At 52.9% G+C, this 13,683-nt stretch overlaps 1 protein-coding gene across 12 annotated transcripts in view; it reads right to left on the reverse strand.

The window, feature by feature from the left end:
* TBC1D22A (TBC1 domain family member 22A) overlaps window positions 1-13,683 on the reverse strand; it is a 414,723-nt gene that overhangs the window by 368,073 nt on the left and 32,967 nt on the right. For all 12 annotated transcript variants that reach the window (XR_012418607.1, XR_012418608.1, XR_012418606.1 and 9 more), the window contains one exon: window positions 10,835-11,011. Coding sequence is in view for 9 of the 12 variants with exons in the window: in XM_065521728.2 (XP_065377800.1) it covers window positions 10,835-11,011 (177 nt within the window). In the remaining 3 variants the exon portion in view is untranslated. The remainder of the gene's footprint in view (window positions 1-10,834; window positions 11,012-13,683) is intronic.

The following is a 13,683-nucleotide window of genomic DNA, read 5'->3' on the forward strand; positions in this document are numbered from 1 at the left end:
TCCATGGAAAACCTGGGTGGGAAGGACACACAGGAAAAAGACGGTAAGAGCCCAGCAGCCGGGCAGAGCTCCATGCTAACCACTCCACAGATGGCCTCATCACAACTCCCAAGCACTATGGAGGCCTCTGTCATTACCCCATTCTACAAATGAAGACACTACCCAGGTGGTAGATGTGGGAAGGGCTGGATAAACACGGGTTACTGCCGCTGCAGAGGTGCAGTGCCAAGCAGTGCCAGCGTGTCATCAAGCAAATGGCTTTGTCACACAGACGCACGCCTGTGCTTCTTCCTTCTAACATCAAACCCACTGTGCCTCCCAATCAGCTCCAAGCAAAGCAGCATTGGAGCCTCAGAGCAGACAGGACAGAAGTCCTCAGCACGGGCTGACAGGCTCCACAACACCGACAAGCAGGAGAGTTGGTATCACCATCATTCCCACCACCATCATCACATTCATCATCGCCATCACCACCATCATCACCATCACCATCACCACCATCACCACCATCATCACCACCATCATCATCACCATCACCACCATCATCACCATCATCATCACCACCACAATCACCACCACAATCCCCATCACCCCCACAATCACCACCACCATCACCACCACCATCACCATCATCACCATCATCACCACTATCACCATCATCACCACATCACCATCTTCACCACCACCATCACCAGCACCATCACCACCACCATCACCATCATCACCATCACCACCATCATCACCAACACCATCACCACCACCATCATCACTACCACTATCACCATCATCACCACCATCACCATCATCACCACCACCACCATCATCACTACCATCATCACCACCATCATCACCATCACCACCACCATCACTACCATCATCACCATCACCACCACCATCACCACCATCACCACCACCATCATCACCATCATAACCACCATCATCACTATCACAACCACCACCATCACCAGCACCATCACCATCACCACCACCATCACCATCATCATCACCATCATCACCATCACCACCACCATCACCATCATCATCACCATCATCACCATCACCACCACCACCATCACCACCATCACCATCACTCCCACAATCACCATCACAGTCAATACTAATCCCTGAAGCCCTGAATTCTAAAGGGGAACAATCTTGCTACTGTTGATCCCCCATCGTTCCATGCTCGTGGTGAATTCTAATTGCTCACCACTCTCTTCCACCTTTCCTTAAAGAAATCCTCTTCCCTCTAACTTCACCTATAAAGTATCTACAGGATGCACCTGTAGAATCTGCAGTTGCACAGGAAGAATTTGCGGTCACAGAACCTGCCAATCCTCTTACAAAATATACCAAAATTCTAGTATCCAGGCCATGCCTGGGGAGGAGCAAAGCCCTATTTGCTCTGCACACATTTGCTCGGCCAGCCCTGTGAAGTGGTTGAACCTCCCCTCCTCGTATCACCAAACCCAATTCCTTAATTGTATCTACTCGGGTCTGACTGGCCGAAGATCAGGACTATTCTACCCACTCCAGACCCAGGTGGGACCCACCAGCCACAGACGTCCCACCTCTGCCCCTCAGGCTCCGTCACTCTGTCCTCAGGCTTGGGTGACAACCCACCACCATACCCAGAGTCCCCAGAAAGTCAAAGGTACATTATCACATTTTTCTAAGTTAACACATTTTTAGATCCTTTTTTAGCTTGATTTTTTTTTTTTTTCAGCTCAGTCTTACATGTCAGTTCTAATGGCCTGTGGTCAATCACTTGAACCTGGGAGGCGGAGGCTGCAGTGGGCCAAGATCAAGCCACTGCACTCCAGCTGGGCGACAGAGCGAGACCCCATCTCAAAATAATAAACAAAAAAAAATGAAAAATAAATAAATAGAAAAAGAAGAAGGACAGAAAGACATTAAGGAACCAGAAATGGGGGAGGGGGGTTGACAGACACACACATCAATCTCTGTGAATAGAAAACACAGTTGGCTGCCTAAGCGATATCCAACCTGTCCCACCTGTCTATTTCCAGAATCCCAGTTTGAAAGTGCCCATGGCCAGCCCACAGGCTTACCACCAGGAGCGGCCATGCGGCCTGGCTGTGAAGGGAACCCTGCTCTCCCAGTGAGAAGACGCTGCCCTGGTGATGGCTCCTCCCATCACCCCATGGTGACGACAACCCCTTTAGAGCCGTGAGGAAGAGGCCCAGTGACTTGGAGCTTAGATCCTGAGGACATCACCGAGCCAGCGAACCAGTGCCAACAGCTACCCGCCTCCAGGCATCTTGCTGAGAAACTTAACCCCTATTTGCTCAAAAGTCCTTGCGTCTGCTTTTCTGTTACCTACAGCAAAAACGCACCTTCACGGAAAGCCCTGGATACAAGGCACCCTGTGTCAACTGGAAAACCAGCGATGCCCCACTCACCACTCAAGAACACGGCGAAGGAAAGAAAGAGACTGACCGCTGGTGGCTCAATTAACTCTGCCAGCATTTCCTGAGAATGTGCCATGCGTGTGCCAGTCACTGGAACAGGAGGACGAGTGACTCCAGCCACGGCCCAAAAGAAGCTCACAGTCTAATGGGCAGATGGACACAAACTCATACTCTCTTGGAGGAAACCATAATGGGAGCTAAGTTACAAGAAGAAAACGTTGTACAGGGCAAGGAGCAATGAGTTCCTGGGGATCCTGCCATAGTCGCCCTACTTTCCTTCTTCTATCCCTCGCACAGAGAAAACACACACCACAGTCGCGCAATTGCTCAAGTCTCTATTCAATATCCTCACCTACAAAAGAAATTATAAGAGAAAAAAAGATAAACATGTAACAGATAAGTTTTTAAGGCGGCTCCTTTAAAACCATCCCAAAGACTTATAAACTCTCTTTTAGCATTTGCTTTGAATATTACAGACTAAAAATCACCATTCAACAGAAACAAATCACCTGAAGGAACAGAGAAAGGTTTCCTATTAAACTGAAGATTACACTACTATGGATAGTAAATAAAATTCTCAATTTTCACCAAATCATATCTAATTTGGTTATTTTAAGCCGAGTGACACCACACGTACTTCAAATACCACATCGAGCAGGGAAAACGTCGCCCAGAAAAAAGGATGCCGGCAATGCCATGAAAGGGGGGAGCCAGTGTGTTCATCTGAGGCTCTCGCATGCCCTGCCTGAAGCCCAGATCGTTCTGCAGACGAAACGGCCGCTGAGAGCAATTTCTGCTAGTGAGCTCTGAAGGACTGGTAAGAACCGATTAAGAGGGAATAAATTAGAGGGAAAAAGCAAGCACAACTCTAGTTAATACAGCATGTGGAAACAGTGGCAATTTTGGTTTGCTGGTTTTATTATCTTTTCCATTTCTCTAACTTTCAATAACATTTCTGTTAACGATGATCACAGAAACCCTTTAGTGACAAAACGAGCAGAGGAAAGAAACAGGCGCAGCACCTGTCGTAAGTGGGAACACACGAGCAAAAGCGGGCCACGGCCTGGGGCAAGCGTGGAGGGAAAGCAGAGGAGCAGTGCTGTGGGGGAAGCCACAGAGGGGAAAACGCAAACCCACAGCCACACGGTTGGAAAAGCCCATCCTTGGCTCAAGGAGGTACCATCACATTATTGCTGAGCTGCCACTGGATGGTAGTGTCACTTACTTACCTAGTAAATTTAAGAAACAAAGGAAAACCAGAGACAGAGGACCATGTATGCCCCAAAGGAAGGTGAGAAAAGTCTAGCTGAAGAGTCAGCGAACCATCAAATGGCAAGTGGCTACCATGTGACACTCACTGCAGGGGACTTGAGGACAGAGCAGGGCCAGCAAGGATCTGCGTGTGGCTGGGTCACTGCATGCACAGAAGGGCTGTGCGAGCGGGAGTTTGTTCCCTCCGCCCCGGGGCCTCTGCACTGGGCAGTTCTAGGTGGCCAGGGGGCTGCCTTCCTTGAGAAAGCCCTTCCCTGATAAGACTCCAGGACAAGGCCGAGTTAGCCAGAGCTTTCATCTTCGTCCCTCACTTTATTCTCTTCTGAGGCTGTGCTTGCCTTTCAGTAAGCATGCTGGACACACACAAGGCACTTTCAGTAAGCACGCTGGACACACACAAGCACACACAAGTGTAAGTAGGCTGGACACACACAGGCACTTTCAGTAAGCACGCTGGACACACACAGGCACTTTCAGTAAGCACGCTGGACACACACAGGCACGCCAAGTGTAAGCACCCCCCCACCCATAAGGCCAACGTGCCCTGCTGTGGTAACGAAGCACAGGCTGCAAGGACAACGCCTGGCCACTAGAGGGCGACGCTGGACGCCGACGGCCGGGTCGCGGGAATCAAGCGCCCTCCTGGCCTCGGCTCCTGGCGCCTGGCCCCAGCTCCCGCACCAGGATCTCCAACAAGGCCCACAGGAGAGAAAACCGCCCCCGTTCCTCGGGCCTCCAACAGCACCGAGAATGCCCACTGTCTACACTAACCAGAAATGTGTGACCTGGAGGCTGGGAGCCCAGCCCGGGGTGACCCTGGTTCCCAGCCGGCTCTGCCCTCACTGTGGGGCTGGAGGGCAGCCGCCTGCTTAACCTTGTCTCAAGCTCCTCAGCTGTAAACCAGCAATAAGGCCAGCAATCTGGGGCACACAGGAAGGGGGTGGGGGTACAGAGCGGGGTCTGGTGACTGGTAACATCATCTCTACGGCACAGTGCCCAGCACAGAGTAAAGGCCCCCAACGGCTGTAACTATGTCATTATTTATATACACGCTTTCCCTGGCTCTCTGTTTCATGAGGACGTGATTTTGTCTCCCCAGTGAAATGTCATCTCTGGAGTGTGTTCTGATTTCTGTGTCTATCGGCTGTTCCCCGTCCCTATAGACCCCAGGCTCTAAACTATGGGGGTCCTGGCTCTCGCCTTCTTGCCAGTCTACCCAGCTCCAGATCCCATTAGCCCCTGACTCACGCAGCCCACCCCACCCACATCCCCAGCCCATGGCCTCCACTCTTGCCCCCTAGTCTCCCACCCTACTCTGACCCTCCCCCAACCCCTCCCAAGAGCTCCCCAAGGACTCTACCTAGTCCATGGCCACTGGCAACACCTGCTCAGAAGCAGCCATCAGCTCTTCCTGCCACAGAATAGCAACCACTTTCCCATGCTCTGCACCACACTTTACTCCCCCGGTTCAAAACCTCCCAGAGGCTTCACGCTGCGCTCAAAGTAAAAGCAGAGCTCCTTCTCCTGGACTTCTCAGCCCTGGGGACCAGGTCCCTGCCTGCCTCGCAGGCCTCTTCCCACACCCCACTCAGCCACCAGGCCAGAGCCTCAGCAACCCTTCAAGCACATGAAGCTCTATTGCCCGCAGGACCTTTGCACCTCTGGGCCTGTCCCTAGAATGCTCGTGCCCCCTCTTCAAATGCCTGCCTCCATGCAGATCTCGCCCCAGAAGCAGCCAACTGCAGGGCAGCGCCAGTCTCTACCCTCCACGTGCCTTGACTCTCCCCAGATGCTCCCTGATGGTTGTGGGGTTACTGAGCGAGTTCCGTCTGTCTCCTCACATGAGAATGTCAGCTCCTTGAGGGCAGGGCCCTTGCAAGCCTGGCTGCCAATCCCCCCCCACTGCCCACAACCACAGCAGGTGCCCAACAGAGCCTGGATGAATGAGTGACTCCACAAGAACTCCCGCCGACCTTCACAAGGACCCTACAGGGCAGGTCTCCTGCCCCCTCTACAGCTGACGAGACAGGGAGGTTGAGCCACTTCATGAGCAAGGACACGGCCAGCCATCACACTGAGAGCCTACCCCAAGGCCACACCTGCTTCCTCCTGTCACCAACGGCCCAGGCCCCTTCAGGGCTGCCCTCCCGCCATGGACACAAAGGGGGCATCTACTCATATTAGTACTCCCGAGGTGTACGGCTCCAAACTTCTGTTCATGCCCTCCCAACCCCCAAAACCCCCTCTCCTGCTGACCTCCATCTATCAGCACACTCTTATACAGCCCAGACTGGGTGCTCACCCCTCGGGGGAAGTGGAACACGGCCGTGGCCTGGCCCCACTCCTTGACAGAAGCGTAGTCATGCCTTCTGTCCTACTGTTTGAAAGCCTTGAGGGCCAGAGCTGAGCTCCACACACAGTTTGCCCTCCAAGGCCCCACTGGGGGGCTCTAGACAGCGGGCCCTAGACGGCCCTCAGGAAACTGCATGTACTGCAGGCTACCAAATCACACTACCATTTACCAGACACACGTGACCAACATGAGTGTCATTTTCTGGGGCTTCAAAGTAGGCAATCTTTGTGTGAGTAAATATTGAGCCAATGCTAAGAGCAAAATGAGCTGTTAAGTTCTATTTGCTACTTTCATCCCCAGGCTCATAACAGAGTGTAAGCTAAACAAAGAGAAACAGCACTCCGCTGGACAGAATGATATTCCGCAGGTAGACTCATTTCTGTAGGCACTTCTCACATCGGTGGTTTGCTTCTCCAACATTGGCAAATATTTGCCACTTATGTCTTTCATGTAATGTGAAGACAGTACATTCCACGGTCTTCCAAAGCTATCTCAACTGCCTTATAAAAACAGGCAATTTACTGGCGATGTTTTCTCTTGCTACTAAATGCAAATGCAGTAATCGTTTAACTTTGAAAGCTCTGCATTGAGCTTTTTGGTTTTAGATGGGATATTTACATAGAATTATAAAGAAAGAGAAAAACCCACAGTCCCCTCAACCTAACAAAATAACCTGATTTTTACACGGTAAAATCTAGCCCTACATACTCCCATCTTCCCACAAGTCTTGAAAGCTTTACTTTTAAGTATGATTTTAATTTCCAAAAGTTGCTTCAATTACAAAGTCCTCCAGAATGTTCCAGGTGGGTGCTCAGAGCCTGGCCCAGCACAAGGTTCCCATCAGGCAAATCTTGCTTTCACCAGCTGTCTCTCCGCCACCTGCCTATTGCTGGAAACCACGGGACACAACCAGGACAACATCTGTAAGTCACCTGACTCGTCAATGACTACAAAAGTGACCATATACGTCAGCAGCGCAAAAATCAAGTGAGAAGATAAAAAGATAAAAAGGCCAGTTCAAATGAACATAACAACCACCATAAAAATAACTAACATTGGCCGGGCGCGGTGGCTCACGCCTGTAATCCCAGCACTTTGGGAGGCCGAGGCGGGCGGATCACAAGGTCAGGAGATCGAGACCACGGTGAAACCCCGTCTCTACTAAAAATACAAAAAATTAGCCGGGCGCGGTGGCGGGCGCCTGTAGTCCCAGCTACTCAGGAGGCTGAGGCAGGAGAATGGCGTAAACCCAGGAGGCGGAGCTTGCAGTGAGCCGAGATCGCGCCACTGCACTCCAGCCTGGGCGACAGAGCAAGACTCCGTCTCAAAAAACAAAAAAAAAACAAAAACAAAAACAAAAAAAAATAACTAACATTTTTGAGTGTTTAGTATGTGCTAGGCACTCTCTTATGCATGTTATACGTACTATCTCATTCAAACTGCAAAATGAGCACTGCTTTCGTCATGCCTATCAGGCAAACAAGAACTCTGAGATGCAGGATCATCACCAAGCTGGCTCAAGGTCACGTGACGAATAACCAGTGGAGCCAGCTCTCCACAATGGCAGCCTGGCTCCAGGACCTGCTCTCCTAGGTGCAACGTGATTCTGCATCCCCGCGCCACCCTGGAGGCACGAGAGCCAGCAGAGAAGGGGCGCTGGCATGCTAGGAGAGGAAGTGGCTAATACATCAATTACAAGACTCTACTCCTGCAAGCACGACTTACCTTTATCTCCTGTCTTGGTGGGTGACACTTCCACCTACCCGGTGCTCTAGCCGAAATCACACAGTCATCCCCCACACTGCCTTCTCGCCTCACCCATGGCTAGGGATGCTCTGTGAGCGTCACCATCACAGAAGGAGGTTCAGGCGCCTGAAGAAACGTTCTCGAGTTGTTTGTAACAATAGCAAGTTAGGAATAACCTGTCTGCCCATCCGCAGGGGCTGGTGCAGTCAAGTGGGGCACGTCCATAGGATGGCATGTCACAGGGCACTCCAAAGACTAAGGCGGTTCTCCACATACACCACGGGAAAATATATCATTCCTTTAAAAAGTGAGGTGCACAACCCTTACCGTGCAAGGGGAGAAAGAAAAACACCGTAGAAATGCACAGACCCCAGAGCGTCCCTCTACAGAACACTTCATCACCAAAGGAAAAAGGGGAGCTCTTCGGCGCAAAGAGCTGGCAGACGCCACCTCAGCCAAGTGATCGGAGTCCACGTCAATGCGAGGACCCACCAGCACCACGTGCCCCGCTGTGATGACCAGGAAGAACACAAATCCCTTCAGGGATGTTCCTGCCAAAAATTATCAACCAGAATCTCACCGTGGGCAAACACTAGACAAGCACAAACCAAGGGACATCCCACAAAAACACTGGCCTGTGCTCTGCTAAAGTGTCAAGATCGAAACGCAGAGACAGGCAAAGCTGCTGCTCCAGGCTGATGGAGAAGGCAGAGGCATGACACCCAAATGGAACGCATGGTCCCCCACTGGAGTCTGGGCTAAGAAAAAAACAGAGAAATGACGTTACAGGGACGACTGGCAGAATGTGACTATGGACTGTGGATTATACTAATAAAAGTGTAAAATAGTACTGTGTCAATGTTCAGTTTCCTGATTCTGACACCCGTGCTGTGATGATACTGAGGGAATGTCTCTGTGCTTAGGAAACAGGCAGCGAAGGTTTTAGAGGTAAAGGGATGTATCTCCAACTGACTCTCAAATGGTTCAGAAAAAAAACACACACACACACAAAAACAGGCACACACACGCAGAACGGTAACGGGCAAATGTAAACAACTGGTGATTCTGGGTGCAGAGCATATGGGAGTTGTTGGCACTATCCTTGCCAACTGTTTTGCAAGTTTGAATTGCATCAACATAAAACGTTTAAAACAACACACGCATGGGCCATCACTGGAAGGAGACACCTGGAACTGTGGAAAGGAAGGGAAGGTGGAGGCTGGGACAGGCCTCATTTTCACACAGACCCTGCTGTGCTGTGTCATGTTATAACACATGCAAGTGTTGCTGTTTCAAAAAAACAAACATAAGGAAGAAACAACCACCCGCTTTGAGAACGCTACGCAGAGCTGTGTCCTCCTTGCCAAAAGACCTTCCAAGAGCCCGCCCCAGCCTCGGGAACACAGCTCCAGCCGTGCCCTCTGAACCGCTGCTTCTGCCCAGAAGCCCTCTCCCTGCCCGGGGCCTGAGCATGAAGGCCCAGATGCTGCGAGCTCCTGCATGGCCCCTGCACGGCTCCTGCGTGGCTCCCGGCGGCCCATCCGCGTGCGCCACTCGCCACCTCCTGGCCAAGCCAGGCGTTGCACCTCCGGCTCTCAGAGTGCCACAGTGACACTGTCTGATACAGGTTTGCCCCCCCAGTGAAGCAATCTCATGACCAAGGCCACATTCCGGTCCTCCCGAGAGTTCCAGCATCTAGCAAACGCCTAGCCAGAGTGGCGCTCCACAAAGCTGAGATACGGAAAGGAAGGACGTGGATTCAGCACGAATGCCACCAGAAGAACTCAAAGCAAGTGCGTTCCACAGAGCCTGGCCACGGCAGTCCACAGGGACGCTGCGTGTGCCTGGAAGCAACTTGCACAGGAAGAGTCACGCTGGTGACTGTGCTCTGCCCTGCGGGCCTGCCCCTCTGCCCCAGCCTCACCCTTGCCCCTTGCAGGGCTCACAGCCTGTCACCCTCTGATGACTGCCAGCCCCAGGGCAGGAAGGTACAAAACCAGCAGATCGAGTTGATGGTCACCAGCGCTGTGCCCCCATGAGCCACTGTCTTCAGAATACTATGACGAACAAGGATGTCCACCTGGCCAGCCTCGAAGGGCTCACCAAGGGCGGCAATAATGAAGACTGCAATTGGGACAACAAGAAAACAGAATGGGCCAGGCGCGGCGGCTCACACCTGAAAGCCCAGTGCTTTGTGAGGCTGAGGCAGGAGGATCTCTTATGCCTAGGAGTTCAAGACCAGCCTGGGCAACACAGGGAGACCCCTATCCCTAGAAAAAATTGTTTAAGAATTTGGTGAGCGCGCTGGCACAATCCTGTAGTCCCAGGTACTCAGGAGGCTGAGGCAGGAGGATTGCTTGAACCCAGGAATTCCAGGTTGCAGTGCGCTATGATTGCACCACTGCACTCCAGCCTGGGCGACAGAGTAAGACCTTGCCTCAAATTTTTAAAAAAGAAAACCAAGCCAGGCACGGTGGCTCACGCCTGTAATCCCAGCACTTTGGGAGGCCGAGGCGGTGGATCACGAGGTCAGGAGATCGAGACCATCCTGGCTAACGCGGTGAAACCCCATCTCTACTAAAAATGCAAAAAACTAGCCAGGCGTGGTGGCGGGCGCCTGTAGTCCCAGCTACTCGGGAGGCTGAGGCAGGAGAATGGCGTGAACCCTGGAGGCGGAGCTTGCAGTGAGCCGAGATCGCGCCACTGCACTCCAGCCTGGGAGACAGAGTGAGACTCTGTCTCAAAAAAAAAAAAAGAAAAGAAAACCAAAAGGAACACAAAATATATTTTCAAATTGCATTGGAAAAACACTAACAAAACATGTCTAGAGGCAACTATCAACACAAATTGCTACTACCTTAGTGACTTACTGACTTGAAAACATTACATGAACTCATCGCCTTCCTGCAAGGCGAATTACACACGGAAGCGTGTGCACCACCTAAGCCCACACGGAGTCCTTTAAGATGTGATCGATTTCAGAAACGGCAAGAAATGTCTGTGTGTGTCCTCCAGAGGGCAGGGTGCTTACCAAGGTCTGTGTTGGGGCCGGCAAGCAGCTGCTTGAACTTGTCGAGCCGGGAGGCCTCTCTTTCGCTCAGTGCTGAGCTGCTGAGGGTGCTGGGGTCAGATGTGCCACCCAGCGTGACGGTGGCCGCGTGTGGGAGAGACTGGGACCTCTGCAGAGGGGCGGCATCGCTGGCACTTTCTGCAGGGGTGAGAGAACGGGGGTGAGGGTGAGGGCGTTCCTCTCGACCGCATGTTCCTCCTGGCTGTGCCACCGTCTCTTTGTGAATGCTGTTGGGTCACAGTGGTCCCTTCTTCCCATCACTGAGCAGTGGGGACCTCAGTTTCTTGAGCGATAACATAGAACTGACACCTTTGAAATTCACTGGCCTCACTGGCAGAGTATCAGTCATCAGTGAAATGGAGCACCTCGCATAAAAGCAACACAATGACAGCCAGAAAACTCCAGGACCCCTCGGGCTGTGTTGGCGGTCAGGCTCCCACCAGTGCCTGGGGTGGAGGATCAGGGCCTTCCCAGGAGACACGACCCAGAGGGTCTGTGCAGGAGGGTATTCTCGGGTCAGCCAGGCCTGAGCGCAGAGGGCAAGTCCACAAGTTACCGTGAGGGAAAGGAGAAAGCCTGCAGAGGCGCTGAGGACAGGAGACAATGGTGGGGACACAGCAGGAACCAGGGCACTGCGAGGGCACTCACCTGTTGTCTCAAGGGCATGCCCAACCCGCCACCTGCCTGGCCCTCCCTGGGTCTCCCCAGTGCCCTGGGAGGAAGGTCCCACAGGGACCCTCATCCCAAGGAAACAAAGGAAGCCAGACAAGTAAGGAATGGCACCTTCCCAGACCCCACCACAGGCAGTGACCGAGGTGGCACTAGAGTACAAGCTGCCCGCCCTCTGCTGCTGCCCACCAAGGCCTCGCTGACCCCCAAGATGGACAGGCCCACAGGGGCCTAAGCAGGAGGTGAGACAGCATGTCCCACCTAGCAACCCGGGACTGGGTCAGCCGAAGGGAAGACCCTAAGGCCCTCAGGTCACTCAACACGGCCACCCAAGACCAACAAGCAAGAGGCTGGGGAAGGCTCCAGACTCCTAGGTCTAAATCCTGTCTAGCTATCTCATCTTTCAAAAGCTGAAAATTAAACTAGAGTGAAAAATAAACTCCAGGAAACGGAGCCGGAGCACAGGCTGCAATTGACCGGCTGACATCCACTCCAGCAGCCGCAGGAGCAAGGAGGTAGGAGCCGCACTCCCCGCGCCCTCCTTCCCACAAGGCGCCCCCATTTCCTTCATAACCTGGGGGTGGGGGAAAAGAATTCACACAGAAACCCTCAGGCTGTCCAGGAGCCAAGCAACCTATGGCTTCTGGGCAGAATGTGGTCCAGTTAAATTTCCAGCGAAGTCTGCTAAAGTGGGGGCATAGACTTCAGAGTACCGCCCTGTCTCCTCCCCCCATCCCCGCTGCCCACTCTCCCTGACACCCCCCAACCCCCGGGAGAATCTCCTCCCAGCAGCCTCAGCGCCCTTGCTGTGATTCCTATTTTGTAGCAGCCGCACGCCGAGCAGTGGGCTGGGGCCCCAGGCCGGGGCATCTGGCTCCAGAGTTCCCGCTGCCGGCCTTACCGCAGGGCGGGCTGACAACCAGCACCTGGACAGAGGGGAGGACCATGGGTAACAGTGCCCCTGTCCCTCCTTCAGAGGCTGTTGCTTCAGCAGCACTGACAGTTCCTCAGAATCAACATTCAGCAGGAAGAGCAGCTGTGCACCGAGTCCCAGAATTAAAGGTGCTCAGCTGGACTTCCCTGCCATCCTTAGGAATGACTGATGTGGCTTCATCAGGACACGGAAGGGGCCACTCAGTCCTGAGCAGGGCCCACAAGTCCATGCCCTAGTGTTGCTGCAAAGTTTAATGAGTTTAGTATCACAGAGACGTGATATGGTACCTGCCGCACAGTAAACGATCAATATACGGTATCACCGTTACTATACTGAAGTGCTCAAAAAAGTCTTGCCCAGAAAGCAAACACCGGAAAAGTGGCCAACTCCAAGGCAGGCGGTGGGGGCACAAGGCAACGAGGTCACAGGCTCCCTTCTCCCAGTGCAAGCTGTCTGGAGCATCCTTTGTTTGGCTCTTCCAGGATGAGGCCATCCCAGGGTGACATCCCACAGCTCCCCGACCCCGGTTGGTCGCAGCCTGAGCCTGCCTCTTGTCAGATCCCCCAGCCACACACAGTGTGGTCCTGCGGCCCTGGCCACTCTCAGCCTGACAGCACCCTGCATCTTGGGGGTAGGGGGTGGGGTGCTGAGAGGCTCACAGAGCTTCAACGTCAGCACCACCCTCCATGAGCAGATGAAGTCAGGGATCCTGCCAACTCCGACTCTGCCCAGGCTGAAGGGCGCTGCCCAGGATGGGCCTGCAGGAGGCGGTCAGTGCACGCTTCAGTCAGTCACCAGGTTTCCAGGCCTCCCGCAAAGGCCATCACCAGATTTCCACTTACAAGTTCAAATACTTTAAAATGTATTAGATTCCAAAAAGAAAACTGATCAAATGAAATCACGCACAGCGTTCTCAACTAATGAGAGCTGTAACATTTTAGAAGTTAACCAATTCCTGGAAAGTGGTTTTAAAAACTAGACCTAGGTATGAAACCTAGTTCTGCAGGGTTACCTCAGACTCTTCTAACAATCTCCATCTTCCCAGCAGGAAATGTGGGGAGAGCACCCTGGCCCCCCGAAGACCTTGGAGGGAGGTAGCCCTCGCCCCTGCCCCTCAGCCCTGCCTCCCAACAGCACTGCTCACGCAAGGACACCCTGACCTCCTCGTTTAAGATGACACTCACTTGCCACTGCTCTCACAGCCACC

This window comes from Macaca fascicularis, chromosome 10 (genome assembly GCF_037993035.2).
Source record: "Macaca fascicularis isolate 582-1 chromosome 10, T2T-MFA8v1.1".
Lineage (NCBI taxonomy): Eukaryota > Metazoa > Chordata > Mammalia > Primates > Cercopithecidae > Macaca > Macaca fascicularis.